An 18,921-nucleotide genomic window follows, 5' to 3' on the forward strand; every position below is an offset into this window, starting at 1 on the left:
ATCATTCCATTACAACATCATCCACTTGGATCCGTTTGGCCTAGTTTTAAGCATGGGGAAATCATGTCTGCGTTAAGCTCACGTAGCAGAGCAGGTCATTACAGCAGTTTCTATTATTAATAGTAATCTTGTCTTGTCTAGTCGTTCCAGATTTCCACTCAGGATAGTTCATTCGGCAACATCACTCGAGGACACAATCCCATTGTGAAAGATGTTGTTTAATTAAAAAAATAATCTAGTGCAAATTGATATATTATCCATCTTTGTTTGGTGTTAACGAAACTACTAGCGTCAGTTCGCAACGACTTCTGTACAATCTGATTGACTACAATTATCCCTTTGTTTATAAACTTTCCTATTCCGTGACATTTTTGTAGCAAAAAAAATAAATAATTATAATAATAATAATAATAATAATAATAATAATAATAATAATAATAATAATAATAATAATAATAATAATAATAATAATAATAATAATAATAATTCATTCCAGATTTCAATGCTATTAAAAAAGATGCTTTTAATTTTAATTAAAAAAATAATTATAATAAAACTAAATACTATAAACTAAATTCGATTTTGAGACAGCAATACGACTTTATATTGACGGCTGGTTAGGGGGAAATATATTCCGTATTGGGCGGAGTCGCGAAGCAACGGAGCCCAATACGGGATATATTTTCGGTTTGAAAGTTTTTGGTTTGAAAGTGGTCGTTGAACAGTGTCGGAACCTTTGTAAAATAAATTGAAAAAAATAAACAACACCATCCAACGTCGCATGTTTATTCACAGAAGTAAAATTTTGATCTGTGCCGTGCTGTCATGCTAACATGACAGTTTTTGAGCCAATCAGAAACCGTCATTTTCAGACGACAATATCGCAAAATAACGTCGTCTCATCGCAATGGGAAGATCCCGCAGGATCGCGATGAAGTGTAATATTTCCGTCGAAGCTATACCACTATTTTTCTGCTTTAAAATAATTATGTCTATGGTATCCCGACTGAGCACTGTAAGCTCAGAGGGGTATATGTTGATACAATGAATGATATTTGGAAACAATATGAGGAAACAATGTCTCGCCAACGATCACCACAAACAGACAGCCACGTTTAATAAGCGATTACAAAGGGTTTGCGGGCAGGCGGTTTTTTTTTTTTGCTCTCATTTCCTGCCGCTTCCCCTCCCCAACCCCACTCCCCCTCAGCCTCCTTCAAATACGCGAACTAAATTTATTATTCAGCGCTCGCCCATAAAAAAAACGCCTTCACTGCAGGTTAGCAACGCGCCGCTTCAGGATCAAGATTTTTAAAAACAACTTCCCGTCCTGCAAACTAACGAACAATCAATAAACAAATTCCGTTCGCTAAACGGATACATGGATTTGCCGATTTGTTTACAGCGTCCTATAAAAAGATTCTCGCTTTTTCAGCAAAAAATTTACTTAGAGAATCACTGTATATAAATTGTAAATAAGGTCAAAAAGAGCGCGTAGTACATCGGCCAAAGAGCTAATGATATTGTCTGTCAATGCGTCATTAAGTATGATTAGAATGCGACTTCCACGCTGAATTTCCCTGTTTTTTTTTTTTTTTATTCCGTTTTTGGTTTGATATTTTGGAATCTCTTTGCTAGGAGCAAGTATATAAAAAACATAAACTTAATTATTATCGACCGCTTTTTCGTGAAATAAAGTTTCATTAAACAGATGGTATTTGATTTCGACAGAGAACACGCGTCGGGAAGATGATAATGCCATGCACAAATTTAATTAAGCATAATAACTTCGCTGTTCTACGCACCGCTTGACGAAAAATATCGAAACTCGGCTTACAGTGATCAAAACACCACGTTTGAGATCTCTTTTTAAAGCTCTCAAAAGACTTTTTGTTCATTGATAGAAATAACAGCTTAAAATATTTTGCGAAGAACTCAAAACCATTAAATGTCTGCAGTGATTCCGCAGAGTTCCTAAAAATATCAAGAACAAAGGAATACTCTCGCAACTTCGCGGCTCAAGGCTGCTTAATTAGGCTATTGTTCCTGTGTTTTGAATTCGCTTCAGGGTCTTCCTGCAAAGTTCTCACCTTTTCTCAACCGAGTAAAAACGAGCTAACTTGCATCATTCCTCGCGGCTGCTAGCCTCCCACGCAGACGTTCTTGGGGGTTCGTCACGTGTGACGAACCCCTAAGAACGTCTGCGTGGGAGGCTACGCGGCTGCCGAAGTTAATGCCCAAAGGAATAAAGAGAGCCTTCAGGCAAAAAAATCCAGCGGGGTCACCCATTTCTCAATGACACACTTAAATCGGCGTGAAGTTGTAATGTCTTTCAGGTATTTAGAAAATGATTCAGAGTACGCGAACACAGTTCTGTCCGTTCCGATTTGCTTAGCTGAAAATTTTATAAACAGAAGCCTACCCTCCAGTTTAAGCTGTCGAATTTCGCTCTCTTATCGATATGAATCAATCTTCCTGTGTTACGAAAGTTTCAGATGGCTTTACTGGCAAAAGATAAATTGTTTGTTTTTATAATTCAATTTTAGTGATCAGTTTTAAGTTCAGATTTGCGCCCGTACACACAAATATTGAACCTCTCACAAGCCCATACTAGGGCAAGGGCCTCTTTCTCGGTCTGTCTGTATCTCCGCTCCACTTTAGTTACGTTTCTGGACGCATACGAGATTGCTCGCCACTCACCGTCTTGAAGTTGAGTCAGCACTGCAGCTAAACCCTACGGACCTGCATCGGCTATGATCCGAGTGTTACAATCTCCTCTGAAATATGCAAGGATAGTGACCTGTGCAACTAACTGCTTCAACTTCTGGAATGACTTTTCCTGTGCTTCACCCCAGTTTAAAGTTCTAATTCTTCCTCAGAAGGCTGCTTCCTGCGCGAAGTTGGGAAGAATTTTGCAGAATATTGTACAAGCTGAACAAATGATCTGACCTGAGAGGCACCTTGTGTAGGGCTTACATTCAAGATGGCAGCCACTTTCTCTTCACTGGGTGCAACACCTTGCCTACTCAGATCACGTGCAACACCTTGCCTACTCAGATCATGACCAATAAATGTAAGCTTGGGGAGACGAAAATGACATTTGTCCCCATTCACGGTTAGTCCTTTCTCTTTCAATCGGGCCAGTACAGCATGCAGTTCCTGTCGTGTTCCTTTATGCCACAACCATGTACAATCAAATCATCTGCCAAATTAGCCACTCCCTCACAACCGTGCAAAACACCCGCCACAATTTTCTGGTACTTCTTAGATGCCGATGTTACCCCAAACATCAAACGTTTGTACCTATACAAACCACGGTGCGTAACAAACGTAGTGATCTCGCGCGATCTTTCGTCCAGTTACACCTGGTGGAAGCCCCACTTGAGATCGAGCCTTGAGAAGACAGTTGAGCCATTAAGGTCATACAAGACTTCCTCAATTGTAGGAATGGGGTGTCTTTTCCTCTCTATTGCTGAATCCGCCCTGCGCATGTCCACACAAATCCGAATGTCACCATCTGCCTTTGGGACAACAACCAACGGCGACACCCACTCTGTTGGGTTGTGTGACACCTCCTCGATTATGTCTTTGGCTACCAGTTTATCCAACTTCTCGTCAACCTTTCCTCTTAAACCAAATGACAGTCTCAGTATGGGTTGTGTAACCGGCGGCGTGACATCGTCCGTCATCCGTCATATGTAATTTCGGTTGAAAATCCTTCAGCTTCCCAACCCCCCCCCCCCCCCCAAAAAAAAAAAAAAAAAAAAAAAAAAAAAAAAAACGCTCTCTATACTTCTCACGGATGTCTGCATCACTTCCTTCAGTAGTTAATAAACACACATCTGGACCGACCCTTAACATGCCCAACTTCTCTCAGTGCAGTGTTCTTTCCGAGTAGAGGTCTTCCTGGACCTTAAACCACTGTGAATTCGTTCACACAACTGTTGCCACTGATCTCGCACACAATCTCAGACACAAATGTCCCAATCACTTAATAGGATCTTTCTGTCCATAAGTAAACAACTTTTTGCTTGATTTCTTGGACTCACCCTGGATGCTCTTCTTCTTCAAAACTTCCCAGGTTGCTTGACCAATCACATTGCACGACGCTCAATAAGTACCAATAACCAATCAATAAGTACCGCTGGTAACATCACTCCCCCAACCTTCAAATCAACTTCACTACCACTTGTAGGCTGACCGACGCCAATTGTAAACGCATAATAATCTCATTGGCCAGTAGCTGAATCCTCTGATAGTTGATAGGCTCTAACCCAACTATTATTCCTTCCCTCGTCATCTCTCGTGAGAGGCTTTCGTTCCTTTGTTTTGCAACAGACTGCAAATGTCCAATCCCGCCGCATGCATTACATTTCCTGTTACGGGCAGGGCAATTCGGGTCACGTGCCATATGGTCAGTGTAATTACAGCGAAAACAGCCCCTTTACTTTTGCCTCCTGAGAGCCACCAGACGGTTTACCAGGCTTATTTCCTCTATTCCTATCCTGTGCTGTCCCTTTTCCTCTTCCGTTGCTGTGAGGTTTGCCGGCAACAGCATTCACCTGACCGGATGACTGATCCATAGCCTTGACCTGCATGTTCACTGCTTCCTGCACACGAGCCAAATCTTGTAAAATCTTCAGAGTAGCCTTTGCTTTCTCAAGGAACTTACGGCGAAGTCTGGGATCTCTGCATCTCTCAACAAGCTGATCCCTTGTTGCCCCATGAACATTTTCAAACTCGCTGGTGATCGCTTTCTGCCTCAACCGACAAACTGATCCACCGACTCTCCTAACGCTTGCTCCATTTGCCGAAACTGATGCCTTTCGAATGAAATGTTCAACCGCGGTGCAAAATAGTAATCCAATAACCCCATACTCTCAGCGAATGGCTTAATATCCGTACCGGTCAATAACGTGTGATAAAGCTCCTGTAAATTCAACCCTCCAGTATTCAACAGCAACGCAGTTTTCTGTTCATCTTTCGTAATCCATTTTGCAGCTAAACACAGATTGAACGAGCGTTTCCACAACTTCCAGCGACCTGCAAGGGTGTTTGGATCCTGCTTTGGATTGAAGGGAGAGTTCTCTTGAATTCCTCAGGAAGAACTCTCTTGAATTCCACGGAATTCCGGAAAGTGCATACAACTCGCCAGAAGAGTCTATCCTCAAAATAGCGCCAGAGGCGCTCGAGGTCTCCTTCAGCGCCGATGACATTGAAATCTCGCATAAATTGAATACTTGATGCAACAAAGCAATAATAGCCAAACTTATCAGACATAAAGTCAAGAGGAATTTCTACCGCGCAAGGTCAAAGTTTATAAAACTTCAGACTTGCCGACCTCTTCCCCAACTCTTCCTACGCAACGAGAGTATAGAATCAACACGGATCTTTATCAAAGAAAACGTAACTACCTACCGCCGCCGCATCATGTCTTGAGCTAATAAAAAACCTAAAGATGGTGAAGTATTTAACGCGTGGTCTATGGACGGAACAATGTACGTAAAGACCTCGCCGAATACGAGACCCATCAAGATCAACGAATTAGAAGACCTCGAGTCTGTAGGCTGCGAAGTATTTCGGGAGACGGGGACGGACTCTGCCTTTTTGGAACAGTGATTATCTCTTTGCCTTACTTGCAAAAAGGTTTAGTTGCCCTCTTTTTTGCTGTTTTGTTTTGGTGTTGTTATCGTTTTGCTATTGTGTTTGTCTGTCCGTGTGCGTTTTTTCACATTGTTTATACCTTATTTTTTTTATAACTTGACTCATTTTTTTTCTTTTTCTCTTTTATCATCAAATATGAATGCGGGCAATTCGTCCAAATTTGATGTCTTATCATTGAACGATCGTGGTATCAGGGATCAAATCACGAGGAGGAGTATATTTTCCACTGCGTGAAAGCAAATATATTCTAGTGTATTCCAGACTCGAATACGTGATTGTGACGCAATAGAAACCTAGAGTATTCAAGACGCACACAATACGTGACGTACATCTGGAATATTCGTATCGAATATGGTGGAATACGCTCCGTTCATAATCGTTCGTGGATTTTCGTTAAAATATACCTCACATTTGTCGTACTCCTAGAGTATGATGACAAACCCTTAAATAAAAGAATTTTATGACAGAAGGTCGGGTGTATAGCCTTCTCTTGGAAGCAAGATTTGGACTGAATTCAAAGTATGTGCGATATGCGCGCGATTGTATACGTTTCACGCCAAAGCAAAAGATTTCTAGAGTATTCATGGCGTGCACAACCGTGACGTACACCTGGAAAATTCTTATCGAATATGGGCATATTGCCGTCCTGAGCACGACCGTGTATTCGTTTGTCGACCATAAGAGTTGTTGTACTTTTTTGGTTATGTTGTCGGCCCAGCGCGCGTATGAGCATGCTTTGTCAAGAGTTACATAAATTCCAATTCCCGTCGTTCGGTTTTGACCGACTTACAGGGTAATCACTACTCAAGCCAAATCAACCGATCGAAAGCTGTAGAAAGGCATTTTTAAGTACCCTATGGTGTTTGAAGTCTGTTAAAAGGGATGTTTTCGTTAGGTAGAAGAATTTGATGTATTCGGATTCCCTTGCTGAGATTTTAATTACCCGAAAATTCTAGGCATTAAAATCTTCGTTTGATAAAATGATAGCTGGAATGAACTTTTAGGGAACTTTTTTCGTTCCGAAAATGCTAGATGTTGTTTTTGTTGCATTTGACTGACAAAATCAGCAAATACGACCTTTCCGAAAACGTCAGGGGCTATGATCATGATTTCCCCATTGCGAACCTTCTTGGCGGCTGTACCCAAAAGTGGGACGAATACTCGGGCGAGTATTCAGGGACGCGAGATCTGGGGCTCGGGGGCGTGACATTGGGTGCCCCTGACCACAAGGCAATTTCTCTTTAATTTGCTTTACCCGTCTCATCTGAAATGGTTAATTAAGTGCTGTAAAGACGCCGTTAGGCTGTAATAACTTTTTACCCCTTGGTGTAACGCTGACAAAAAAAAAAAATGAATTTACGCCACTTTTTAACGCTAGCGTAAATATAAGCTTATATGAACACTTCTGATCTCGTATCGCTGTGGCTATATGACCGGCAGCGGGTTAAGATTTTAATAGACAAATTGACCAGAAGTCAGAAGTACAGCTGAATCCAATCTGAAAAAAAAATCATCTTAAACACGATTCTGCAGATTTTCTCTTTAAAGTAGTCTCGTTTGGATGACCTACTTGGCTCATATTACATTAGTTGAGTTAGCTCAACTAAACTATTACTCTTTTGCAAGTCCCACTTGGCTCAAAATAATTTATTTCATGTAATCAATGCATTTAGAAACTGACTGTTGGGAGGACTACATGTACATGTAGGTTAGGACCTAATGAACTTACAAGGATTGTTTCAATTTTTCAATTTTACCTTTCTCTCTTTGAGAAATTTATCAGTCCTCATAACTTCACTAAATATTCTGACCTCACATGTACTTATTGTTATAACAAAGAGATTGTGTACTAAAAGTTAAATACAATCAGTGCACACACTGTATTTCTACACATACATGTATGTAGATGTAAATATACACTGTAACCGGCATCATAGATAGGTGTCTACAGGTATATTACAGATAGTCAAGGTGACCCGACAGCAGTTCTTAAGAAAATCATGACATCATACTATCTCATACTATGGCATTCACCAGCAGCCTGCCTGAAAGGATTTATTTACAAAATATTGTCAGCTAGAGCAAATACATGTAGCTGAGATGATAGACAAGAATAAAATAAGCAAGGCTTACAAATTTACCTGTTGTGTATGTCAATAATACTTTTACACTGTCAGCTAAAAATACATTCAGCCAATATAGAAATACAATGTTAAAAGCTTTGAAAAAAACTCAACAAGTGAAGGCCACAGGAATCAGGTTTTCAAGGACTTTTGAAATTCATTTACTTTTTTCCCAAAATTAAATGACAAAACCGTAGCAATGCGTAATATGTTCCATGTACACCCTGTACATGGTATGTATTGAAATGTGGTATACATGTACACATGACAATGGCAAATATAGTTGTATCACTTACTTCACCATTATTTGCATAACCATTAGAACAAGGAACTTCACTCTCTGTCTCATCAGTGTCACTGAAGAACACTTGATCCTCCTCATCAAACAAAGCTGACTGCTCTTGCTCCTGTTGGTCATCACTGCTATACATGTAGTTTTCATCATCAAGACCTGCCACTACTGATTCCATACTATCTCCACCATCCAACTGAGTCAAGCTGTGACCACTGACAAAAGTTTCCTTAGAAAGGTCAGTCTGCAAAGATGTGCTTCTCATTTGTCCCAGCCGCCTATGCTCATGGAATGTCTTCTTAGCAACACGCTTATTGCAGTGGTCACAAAATACATAGTTTCCTATAATGTGAGTTAATAAATAGCTTAAGAACAAATTAGGTAATGAACACAAAAATCTGACTAGTTACAGAAGTCTTACTTCATGCAGTATCCAGTTGTTTTGTACCCACGGATGTTTCGTACTCAGACAATTTGTACCCAAATTTAGACGATTTGTAACCAATCTTGAATGGCTTGTACCCTGCAAGCCTCTGGTTGATTCGTACCTTGGTCAACAATCATATTAAGAAAAAAGCATTTTGAGAATGAAGTCATGCCAAGACCAAGCAAAGTTACCCTAGACTGATGTTAGCTGTTTGTCTGCCATGATTGATAAGCGCATTTTGACAATGAAAATTGGCTTTCAGCATGCGCAACACAAGCTAAACAAATTCTGCCCTGATCGGCTAGTCGATTGTTGTGTACGTTCCCTTTTGGCTAAGATCTTCAAATTACAAAATAAAAAAAATAATAATAATAATAACAAAAAAGCTGCAAAAATCAATCAGACCTTTTCATTGAAGATTTTGGCCATAACGGAACGCCAGCAACATGAATTTGCGTAATTTTCCTGCTTGTCACAGACCCCACAATGTTTTGGTTCCATGCCACATAAGCAAGACTCATTCAAAACAAATAACCCGGTAATGGCCTCTATTTATGAACTTTGCTTAAAGGGACAAAGTCACCTTTGTGACCGCGCTGACCTGGACACTAGTTTTGTCAATTTTGAAAAACGTCCACCGTAACCCGAAATCAAAAGTACGCATTGAATACATCTAGAAATCCACTTTAATCTTCCCTGTGTTTTATTGGATTTTCAATCTTTTACTGGAAACCTGTTTCTGAGTATGCTTTTGCTCATCTTATGGTATTATTTTATCATATTTGGTTAAAAACAGTATGGATCGTGTCTCCAACGGAACATGAAAAGAAGAGGTGGGAAACGTGAAGGCGCCAGGTGGAAGAAATCTCCTGCGTTGACCAATATAACGAGAGAAATCAATCAAAAATACTGGAGAACAAATCTCCATTATATATATTTGGAGCTCAGATGAAGACAAGCTTTGGTGCACAGTCGATTATCTCCTCAACAAAGAAAACCTCTATTAGTTTCTACGGGTCGAGCAAGCATTCTTGTAATGACATAGGTTTGGTTCCTAAATTTAGATAACGGAGAAGTTGCAGAAACGAAATTATAATAAACGCAAAATATATGATTGAAAGCAGAAATAAAGCTTACTGGTAGTTTCGCTACAAAGACGTTTCTCCTACACCGCAGTTCAGGCGATTCGCTAATATTTGAACTCAATTTGCTTCTTATGCAAACACTGTGAAACGTAGAAACAGCTAAGATAATTTTTCACACGACTGGACACCGAAATAAACAATTAAAAGATTCTTTGACTTCAGAGGTATTCGTTGACGTTTGGCTTTCCCTGGACAAGTCCATCAGTAAATTCTCCATGGTATCAAGAAAATGAGTGTTCTAATATGACATTAGGTCTATAATCACTATAATAATTTTGACTGGCAAACACTTCGACTCGACAAGGTTTGTTTAGATTTTTCAAAGGATGCGCTTCTCAGCGCAAGACTTGCGGATGAAGTGTGATATGCAAATCAGCCACGAAATGGTATCTAATGCGCATGTGCACCAGGTGACTGTGTCCCTTTAACACTTACTTAAGCCTTCAGACTTACATGCATGATGGCTGTTTAATGGCAAAGATGACCAGGGGTAAAGAGAAAAACTTAAAATCAAATGACCCTATCTAAGGAGAGTTTTTGCTTTTGGCTCTCAACCTCTCTTAACCATACATCAGTACAGTATATGGGCATTGGAAAATTTGTTGAATAATACACGTAACACAGCCAGTGAAAATACTTTAAAATAGAAAACAAGCCCTCTGTGATATGTGGGTAAATGAAACGTACTTATGTCTTCCGAGAATGAAAGAAAACAACTCTGTGATGTCCAATACACTTACCTGACTCTGAATGGGATTTATTTTGACAAGGAAAGTGGTCATAATAAGCAGATTTTCCATAGTTTATCCCACAAGTCTTGCAAGTCTTCCTTGCCGCCATTTTCTCTCTCTCAATCGACGACGACGCGTTGCTTTGTAACCAGGCCAACCTGGCTCAACTAAACTATTGTTGCTCCTCCGTTGTTCATTGGCCATCACAACGATCAATATGCAATGCTCATCTGGTAAACAATCAAAAGGTGAGATGATCGTGTCTTCGCGTCACTTTTAAAATTCACTATATTCCACGCGGGAAGGTTACCGAGGAGGACTGTTAAGTTTTTGCTCGTTTTCGCAGCGCTGCTTGAGGTTTGTGACGAATTCCGAGTTTATCGTCGTTGATAAAGGTATGTGTGTTTTTAATTTTTCTACAGTTAATTTCTAATCCTCTCGTCGTGTCATTGTCGTCCATTCCTTTGCGAGTGCCCACCTTTCATTGTCGTGTAGGAGCCCCGACATTGTAGGCTTCGTATAGGACTTATCTTCCTTGCAAAAACTTGTTGGTGATGCCTATGGCTACGCCTTGTTTATTGCGAAAGTGATCAGGGTAAAGTAAGATCATATTTAGCGTTAGATGTTGGCATGATGCACATGCTTACATAAAATTTCACACCTTCCCTCTCCCAACAAAACTTTTGTTGGGTGAGGACAAAACACGGCTTACTATTCCATGGATTACCTAAAATGGAGTACACTGGAAAATACTTGGGGAATCAAGGAAAACAAACGATTTTTGCGAAATGGAAAGTCGTTTAAATGAACATACCTTGCCACGTATTTGTTGCCAAGCCCGCCATTTTGGAAGGTATCAATAATCCGCTGGCCATCTTATGTGCAGGCTCTACAGCCACCGGTTTATACCGATTTATACTTTTCGGATCGCCACAAAAAAGCCCTCTTTCGTATAATTCTGGCTTAAACTTTCCGTCATCAACATAAAGAGGCCGCATTAAGCCTTTGGGCCTGTTCGTCATGTAATCATTCCATGGTTACAAAGTCGTACTTGTGGTCAAGCACTGAAACCTGGATTAGGACCAGCGGATTACTGAACCTTCCAAAATGGGGGCCTTGAACAACAACAAATAATTATATCGTTTGAGCTGGGTAAGCTTAAAGTAAATAAAGGTACGTGGCAAGCTACGTACATTTAAGTGATTTGTATTTTGGAAAAATCCTTTTCCTTGACTTCCAAATTATTTTTCAGGGTACTCCATGGAATAGTACCCCATGTTTTGTCCTCTCCATTGCAACCAAATGAAAATAAACAAAAATAATACCTTCTGCCCATGGATTTTGTCATTGCACTATTGTTATTCCTTTATGTGAACTGGTCCAGAATGCAAATCACATTTTTTGGATGAGATGGCTAAGAATTGAGAATAAGAATTTTTTCTGACAGTTTTGCCACTCAAGCAGTTATGGTAAGATATTAACATGGCACAATATTTCAGAGTTCACCGTCCAAGGAGGGAAGTTCTAAAAGAAAGTTCTCTTTGTTATTTGACGAAAGAAAAGTCAAAGCAATATTGCTTTCTGTTAAATACAATTTGCCATACATAAAATAGCATGCAATTTACTGGTGCTGGACTTGAGATTAACAGTAACAGATTTGAAAATTGTGTTTTCTATTGGCCTCTTTGGCTAACTGAAAAACAGTTTTTCTTATAATGTTTAATTGGCATACAAGTTGTCATTTGCAAATGCAAAAGCTGAACTTCGCAAGTGGGAATGACAAAAAGGAAGGATATAGTATCTCAAATTTATTTCAATCAACCACTCCAGTACCAACATTTTAAGAGTTTCAATTCAGGATCTTGTGAGCTGTAGTGATGTATGCTAAAATAATTTGTATCAACAAGTTAAAGATTGTTTGGTTGGTAAATTCTGATACATGTATGTCACTAGTTAGTAGGCCACTCGGTTAACAAGTTAATGTAGAGTCCTTGGGTGGGAGCCTATAGTGTAGTACTAGTATCACCACATAACTCTCAAGCTCTCAATCTTACAGAGTTTGTTTGTTTGTTTGTTTTCTTTTATATTCAACACAGTCAAAAATGCATGATACTGGATCATTTTTTTCATTGGGGCACTCAAGTAGAAGTTCTAGTAGTGGGAGGTCTACAAGTAATAGTGGCAGCTCCAGGAGAGGCTATTCATCTTCGAGTGGTCTTACTAATGATCAGACTCCTGTACGGAGGCGTGATACAGTGACAATTACTACTGCTGAAATTGGCAAGGTTTTTGATGCCTTCAATACAGTATCAGCCCAGCTTAAACTACAGGGTCAAGCTTTGGACAGTGTAAAAAATTCATTGCAAGACTTAACCGCTGACTTGCAAGAACTGAAAGAGGACCGGAGAGTTCTTCTAGAAAAAGTAGAAAGTCTACAAGAAAATAATGCTGTAGATGATGGAAAAATTCCGCCGGAGATTTCAGTAAGTTTAAAAATTTATAATTATGGTTATTTTCACTGGTAGTTTACTTGATATTTGATTTTCATTTTTAAAGTATGTCATCAATCCTTTCTGTTGCAAGCCCTAAATAACATCAATTTTTCTCTCCACATTTACTGCTATTCTCAATCATGTCATAATATAAATAACCTGTGCACAGCTGCCCACTCTGCGCAAGAAAAATCCAAAAGACAGTGTTTAACCAACCATTCATAATCATGTTTAATGCCACATGATTTCTCGCGGAATGTGTAGAAAAATGTTCTGATTTGTTGATGGATTGTTTGTGGGTAAACAAAGCCCAATGTTGATATTGTTGAGAAGTGCCTCATGTTTTATTGGTAGTGTTGACAAATATTTTGAGCATTGGCTACAGAAACCTCAATGGAAATTGGTTACATTTTGTGACTGATACATTTACAGTGCAACGAACTCAACCGAAAAAACCGACACTTTGAAAAAATTTTCAAGTTTAAAAGACGAGGCAAACAGCATTTCATGGCAAGGAGAGTGGGCGGCCATGCCTCAATCTCGTTCTCCTACTACTATTTAAAGGTCTCAAATAGATGAAAGTTGTACACTCTCTTTCCCTTCAGGCAGATGTTCACCTTCTCCATAACAGTTTGTCCTTGGATAAGCAGTACAAGCCTGAGCAAAGGTACAATATGTGAAATCGCTATTATTTTTGTAAACACATACATGTAAGTAATCAAATGTAGAGAGATTTACCACTTTCAAACAATGAGTCAGATCAGTATTGTATTAGTTTTCTGGGGAGGGGAAAGGAGACTGGTCTAACTCTTGTCACTTAAGTTGTGATGTACAAACTTAGTTGCAAACTCAGTGTGTAAGTCCACATTATGAAGATCCCAGCTATGATTGGCATGTACATTGTATGTGATTGTGCACCATCCTTTTCATAAGGGCTTTATTGAGGGGATGGCTTCTAAACAAAATTATACAAATTATTTGAATCAAGTTATGTATCTTTGAATCTTTCCACATCTTTTATTTTCAAAATTTTAAAATATTGTCTTTATGGGACAGTGAAACTGCCTGAAATGTTGAGATTCTTAGAATGTTAACCTCAAAACAGTCTCACGCAATACTGTACTCTATTTTGCAGTGTCCTTTCATTACACAACTCATCAGTGCGCCATGAATTGGAGGAGCAGATTGTTCATGAAGACAAGGGATACCCTTTAAAGATGGTCAAACGTAAGATAGTAGTGCTGTGTTATTTTAAATCAAAGCTTGTGTTAAGTAGTGAGAGGGACTTACTCATAAAAAAATGTTTATCCCATGAAAAGTTACCTTACATGTAGATTGTTCAAGAAAATTGAGTTTTTTTTATGGTGTTCGTGCGTGGGGAAGATCAAAAAATTGAAATGGCTCTTGATGTTTAGGGGATGGGGGGGGGGGGGGGGGGAGGGGGGGCTAGCTTAACTACAAAATTAGCTAAAATTGTTGCTATGGAAAGTTCCCAACCCTGATATCTTGGAAACCCTAACTTGCACAGGCAAACTATCTGGCTATGTTTTTACAATCAAAAAGGTTTTCAAGATTTTTAAGTCACAACCATATTTGGTAAGTCATGTGACCAGAACAGAAAGAAGCCTAAAACTAGATTGAGGTACACTTCTGGATATTGAAAACGGTGCCAATGGTTAACGATGGCCGGATTTTTTTTAAATTCGCGTCAATGTGAGATTTATGATGTCATTAAGCATGGATATTCATACCATTTTGTCGTTGTCATTGCAGTTATGTACATTAACAACAGTTGCTTACGTAGTATTGTAAAGAAGGCTGGAATATCTCAGATTGGCAAAAAAAATCGGAACTACACATAATTTTCTCCAATTTTTAGGGATTTTTCTCTCCAAAGTGCAGTTGAGGCAAGGGGCAAGTTGCTCATGCACAATAACTATTTTATAAATTTCATGACTGTTCACCTTCGCATTTTTCACCAATATAGTGGCAAAAATACCGATCGCGAAAAACAGTGTTTTACAATACAATCCGTAAAAATCCCTTGGCAACGATGCTAAGTCTGTAGTTAAGTTAGTCCCCCCTTAAATCCTTAAAATGAAATTTATTGGTTATCTATCTGGGTTATTTACATCAATGCAAAGTATTTTAAATAAAACACGGGTTCCAATTGGAAGTGAAAGAAAAAATGGTAGAGTGTAGTTAAAATAACAAATAGAAACCCTCCTAAGTACACTTATCAAATGTAATGCTATTACTACTCCTTTCAGGTGCTGTTGTGAGATATTACGAAACCAAAAGGAAAATCCATCTTCAATCCCTTCCAGAGAACAAACAGAGAACAGACCGGCAAAAGGAGGAAAACAAATTACGCTCAAGAAGGAAAAGGGTAAATTACACATTTTTCTAAATGTTACATTTAATTTAGTCTGGAGTGCATCATACACAAGTTACATTTTGTATGTGCTTACAGGTTAACTTTTACAGAAGGGCATTTGACTGATCTTTCAATAAAACGGTCAACTCTCTCAATGAAAGTAGACACCTATGACTTACTGTACAGTCTGTAAGGCAGATACATTGTTACCTCTTTACATGGACATGGTTAGCTGGTATTAGACAAATGGGATTTTGGCAAGTTACAATCACTTGGTACAAAATCCACTTTGGGATAGAGCAAGTTACATTTTGAGGACATCCTAAAGAAAATAAATTCATTCAGTCAAGTATTAATGAACTTTTTCTGTTTTATATCCCTGTGTGTTACTTGTTCTTCAGCATGACGGATTTGTACCATGTGGCTATTTGCAAAGGGCCCATTTCATGTTTGTCCTTGAATGCCCTTATCAGGGGTTTCAGTAAATTGGATGGTGCATTGTAGGAAATAAACAGTGTGGTACTAATATTGAGTGCCAGACTACACCAACAGTTACAGTACTCTCTTTATTGTGAGAACATCTCTAAGATGTCTTTCTTAGTTTAGAAATTACTTTTTTAGTCAGTATTTTAAAATGTCTAGTACAAACTTCCCTCAGAAATATAACTGCTCACATTGTGACAGTGAAAAGTATAATTAGGAACTGAGATGAATAATTATGAGTAAGCAATAATACTGATAACTTACATTTAATAATTATTTCTTCTTTACTTCCAGTTGTTTAATGCACGGTTAAAGGTTTCAAGTGGCCAGGAAAAGGAAAACTTGCAGTCACTGAATTATGATTATGTCAGTGATGAGGAGAATGGTGTTGGAGTAAACAAGGGAAAGTGGGTGGTCCGCCGTCCAATCTGGAGGTCACAAAGGGCAAGTGTACTGATGGAACAGCTCCAGCAGCGGATAAACAATAGCCAGCAAGAGGACCTGAGGCCTCGTGTACCGAGAGTTGAGGGTGCGCCATCAGAGAGGCAACTGCCCAGGCATAATGTAGCCTGGGCTTTAGCAGACACCGAGCCTGCAACAGGAGGCGAACACTCAGCGGAGGAGCTGGAGGAGGAGAATGATGAAAGGAACAACCACACCCCAACCCCCAGACGGCATTCAACACCAGTCACCATTGTGCAAAGAAGTGATAACCGCAAGCGAAGAAGGGAACATAGACACGCACCACGCTCTCCTAGGAGACAAAGGCGTGCCATCCAAAGTGACTCTGAATAGTTTAAATACAAATAGTTTGAAATTTTTATTAAAAAAACTGAATAAAGAATAATTATTGTTTTATTAATATACATTTTATTAATACATGTAGTTCATGTTGAAAATACTGGTGAGAGCATACCTTAGGGTTGCCACATAGCAGCATCTAGTTCTAAAGTTTGCATACAAAATGTTATAGTGTTATTTGTAGACTTTGCCTCTCAAAAGGTTCATTATGCTTTTTCATAACAGCAGCATCAGTTATAAAGTTAAATGCAAAATATTATACAAGGGTTTTTTAGACTTTGCTTTTCTAATGCTTTATTATGCTTTTTCATAACAAAGCAGCATCTAGATATAAAGTTTGCATAGAAAATGTTATAGTGCGTTTTTAGGTTTTGCTTCTCAGATGGTTCCTTATACTTTTTCATTTAACATAGGATCTTGTAAATTCTTCCATTGTTCGATGAAAATAAACATACACGAACAAGTGACAATACAAGGGTTTCTTTTATTATGAATAAAGTATTGTTTGAAATGAAATCAAGATGTCATCATGGCAGTTGCTTACTTTTTGTTGGGATAAGATGCATATTGTCCTGGTAATTTTTTTCTTTTGGGTGGGTTTTGTCAGGAATCCAAGGAATCGATAAAGGAATTAAAAAATGTGTTCCACTCGGCAGTTTGAACACAGTTTGGGGATATACAAGCTTTGGTGTGGGTCCTCAGTTCTTCACGTAGACTTCGAATTCATACCTAAAAGACCAAAAACCAAACATTTTTTTTTTTTTTTTACAAGAAACATATTCAGAACGAGCCAATGAAAATATCTGGAGAAAGGAATGGGGTGGAGAGCTCTTTTTCTCACATGGCACCAAGCATAGTGCTTATTACAATCACTCTGAATGGCCATAAATTACCACTGTGCAATATCTACGCATCTATTGATCAGGCTAGTCAACTCCAATTCATGCAAGAGTTCAACAACTACATTATTGATAAATCTGAGCTCACCTCGCTAACTGTCGGTGGAGACTGGAACTGTTCTTCTTATAAAAAAAAAAAAAAAAAAAAAAGATAAAATTGGAGGTGCTTCGTGGAAACCGCCTAGTTACTGTAATCTCATTCTAACCACCATGGAAATGTTTGATTTAGTGGGTATTCAACGAATACGTCATCTAAAGTTACACAAATTCACGTACAAATCAAAATTTTTAAAACTTAAATCCAGAATTGACTTTTTCTTGGTTGCAAAAAAAACCTCAATGGGCATGTAAAGAATTCTGAACTGATTTACCCTTTGATCGCGCCTGACCATGACGCAAATTTACATTCCGCTATCGTGGGCCTGTAAACCTCCCTGGGGACCGGGACTTCGGAAATTCAACAACAACCTTTTGAAGGATACACAGTACGTTAGTGAGGTTGGTGATACATACTCTTACGCGTGCAGTTATTGTAGCAATGCGACGGATAAGAGACTTTAAGAGAGTTAATGAAGGTGGAAATCACATCAGCGACTATTTCTCTTTCCGAAAGTAAAGAATTTTTTTTTTAGTATCCGAGAACAGGAATTAGGTCGTAGACTTAAGAACAACTTGATGTTCAGATTTGCAACGATTTTTCCACCCCTACAATCAATGGAGTATTACGAGAGTATGGCAGACTGAAATGGGAGCTAAAATCAATTTACGAAGAGAAAGGAAACAAGCAATGTTCAGAGCAAAATCCCGTTGGAAAGAAAATGGTAAACGCCCAACAAAGTTCTTTTTCAATCTTGAAAAAATTATTAAAAAAAGGTTATTATCTGTGAACTTCAAATACAAGATGACTCTATCACGCGCAACCAGACAGCGATTCCAAAGTAAATAGAAAACTATTATAGAAATCTATTCATCTCCGAACTAACCTTCTCTGAAGCCGGGTATAATACATTCACTATGAATGCAGAAATTCCTAAGCTCTCAGAGGATGTTCAAGAAACTTTGGAGGGTCAACTTACGTACGAGGAGTGCAAAAAGATACTACTGTAGAAACCTTCCAGAATGATAAAACTCCCGGGCAAAAACGTATTTACCGTCGAATTTTATAGCTGCCTTTCTGAACTTTTAGGAAAGGACTTGATAGCAAGTTTCAACAAAGCGCAAGAGAAAAGTGAACTCTCCATCTCACAACGAAGGGGAACTGAATCACTTTAACACCAAAAGAAGATGGATCACTCTTAGACCTATCAAATTGGAGACCGATTGCACTGCTTAATATAGATCTCAAATAGCATCAAAGGCCATAGCCAAACGACTGCATTGAATCGACACTACCAAATCTAATCCATCCTGACCAAACAGGCTTCGTAAAAGAGAGATTCATAGGGAAAAATATTCGACTCGTAAGTGAGATACTGGAATAGGCGATT

At 38.8% G+C, this 18,921-nt stretch overlaps 1 protein-coding gene and 1 long non-coding RNA gene across 2 annotated transcripts in view; one reads left to right on the top strand and one right to left on the bottom strand.

Moving 5' to 3' along the window:
- LOC146488994 (uncharacterized) overlaps window positions 1-18,921 on the bottom strand; it is a 377,056-nt gene that overhangs the window by 10,153 nt on the left and 347,982 nt on the right. The window lies entirely within an intron of this gene.
- LOC146488996 (uncharacterized) lies at window positions 11,286-16,698 on the top strand. The gene is made up of 5 exons (XM_085105356.1): window positions 11,286-12,865; window positions 13,480-13,541; window positions 14,010-14,101; window positions 15,145-15,263; window positions 16,029-16,698. Exons 1-5 carry the CDS (start codon window positions 12,485-12,487, stop codon window positions 16,527-16,529), a joined length of 1,155 nt encoding a protein of 384 aa, XP_084961482.1. The 5' UTR covers window positions 11,286-12,484; the 3' UTR covers window positions 16,530-16,698.

Source organism: Pavona decussata, unplaced genomic scaffold (assembly GCF_977016875.1).
Source record: "Pavona decussata unplaced genomic scaffold, jaPavDecu1.1 SCAFFOLD_6, whole genome shotgun sequence".
Taxonomy (NCBI): Eukaryota; Metazoa; Cnidaria; class Anthozoa; order Scleractinia; family Agariciidae; genus Pavona; species Pavona decussata.

Excerpts from the sequence above, each read along its gene's own strand:
- LOC146488996 (XM_085105356.1), top strand. The coding sequence starts at position 12,485 with ATGCATGATACTGGATCATTTTTTTCATTGGGGCACTCAAGTAGAAGT. Across the intron at positions 14,102-15,144 it reads CCCTTTAAAGATGGTCAAAC|GTGCTGTTGTGAGATATTAC; the intron begins GTAAGATAGTAG and ends TACTCCTTTCAG. Across the intron at positions 15,264-16,028 it reads TACGCTCAAGAAGGAAAAGG|TTGTTTAATGCACGGTTAAA; the intron begins GTAAATTACACA and ends CTTTACTTCCAG.